Raw genomic sequence first — 1084 nt, 5'->3', positions numbered from 1 at the left:
AGAGAGAGAGAGAGAGAGAGAGAGAGAGAGAGAGAGAGAGAGAGAGAGAGACTAACTACAGGTTTGTTTTACGTAACGATAACTCTGGAAAAAGTACATTAATTAGATTATCAGAATATTTTACCGAAACGTGATTTACAATTGGACACTAGCTTACAGTTCAGAAGGACGTGTCGCTCTAAAAAATGTTACGAATGTTTGAAAAATTGTTCCGAAGCAAAAGCCAATCTGAAAATTGCTTTTTTTCGGTTCAGTACGTTCGCTAACCCCGGTATCGCTGTCGTTCAACATGGTGCGTTTATATGAAGTTTCTCGCGCCCTTTATTTAACATGGCGCCTAAGGTTAATGATCGCCCTGCTAGATTTGGGCTGGTGAATATAATCTAGCTGCACTTCATCTGTGCCAGAAAAACGATAGTAGTAACGATGATAAGAAATGCATAGTCAGGGTTTTTGTTGTATTCCACCCGCAGCGGTGCGCAATCGGATTTTGATAAGCATGTTCAAACAACGAGTTGGAGAGCCGAGCCGGGTTGTGCCGAGCTGTCTGATTGGCTGACGGGAGCTGTCGCTACGTCACTACGCCCTTGCCCACGTCCTTTGCTGACTGAATGGGAAAAACGCTGTCTTTCGCATTATTTTGACTTTGATAACTGTCGGGAAAAAGTACTTCTTCACTTCAAACTACTTTTCGCTTCCACCATGGCCGACGGAGAGGCAGAACAACTTTTCAAGAAATTGAGGGATGCTACCAACAGTCATTCCTTATTGAGAAAACATTTGACCGCAAATATTTTTACTCGTCTGAAGTGTTTGAAAACAAAATTCGGCGGAACTCTTGCGGATTGCATTCGTTCAGGTAAGAGGACGTGCCTTGTTGTATGCCAGTGACAGTTCAGTAGGTATCAACTGTTGGTTTTTTGTCACTTGAGCGGGAAAAAAAATTCAGTTAATAGATCAAGATCTAGATTATCGTTTGCTTTGTCGCACAAAAGGCACATTATCCAGCTTCTGCCTTGCTGTAGAGTCAAATATTAATTCTAACGTGTTTGTCTATACACCCTCCCCCCCCCCCCCCCCCCCC

The 1084-nt window shown here is 43.2% G+C and overlaps 1 protein-coding gene across 4 annotated transcripts in view; it reads left to right on the top strand.

Annotated features, from left to right (window-relative positions):
- The window catches only part of LOC101852478 (arginine kinase Oct f 2), a 39968-nt gene that overhangs the window by 28352 nt on the left and 10532 nt on the right, over positions 1-1084 (top strand). Inside the window, exon 1 of one of the 4 annotated variants that reach the window (XM_035970025.1) lies at positions 636-859. The exons of the other annotated variants lie outside the window; for them this stretch is intronic. Within the exon in view, the coding sequence (XP_035825918.1) occupies positions 703-859 (157 nt within the window). The 5' untranslated portion in view covers positions 636-702. Of the gene's footprint in view, positions 1-635; positions 860-1084 lie in introns of those variants that run through there. 4 annotated transcript variants of the gene reach the window in all.

This window comes from Aplysia californica, unplaced genomic scaffold, assembly GCF_000002075.1.
Source record: "Aplysia californica isolate F4 #8 unplaced genomic scaffold, AplCal3.0 scaffold00210, whole genome shotgun sequence".
In the NCBI taxonomy this organism is placed as follows: domain Eukaryota; kingdom Metazoa; phylum Mollusca; class Gastropoda; order Aplysiida; family Aplysiidae; genus Aplysia; species Aplysia californica.
This window is presented reverse-complemented; position numbering and strand designations above follow the sequence as displayed.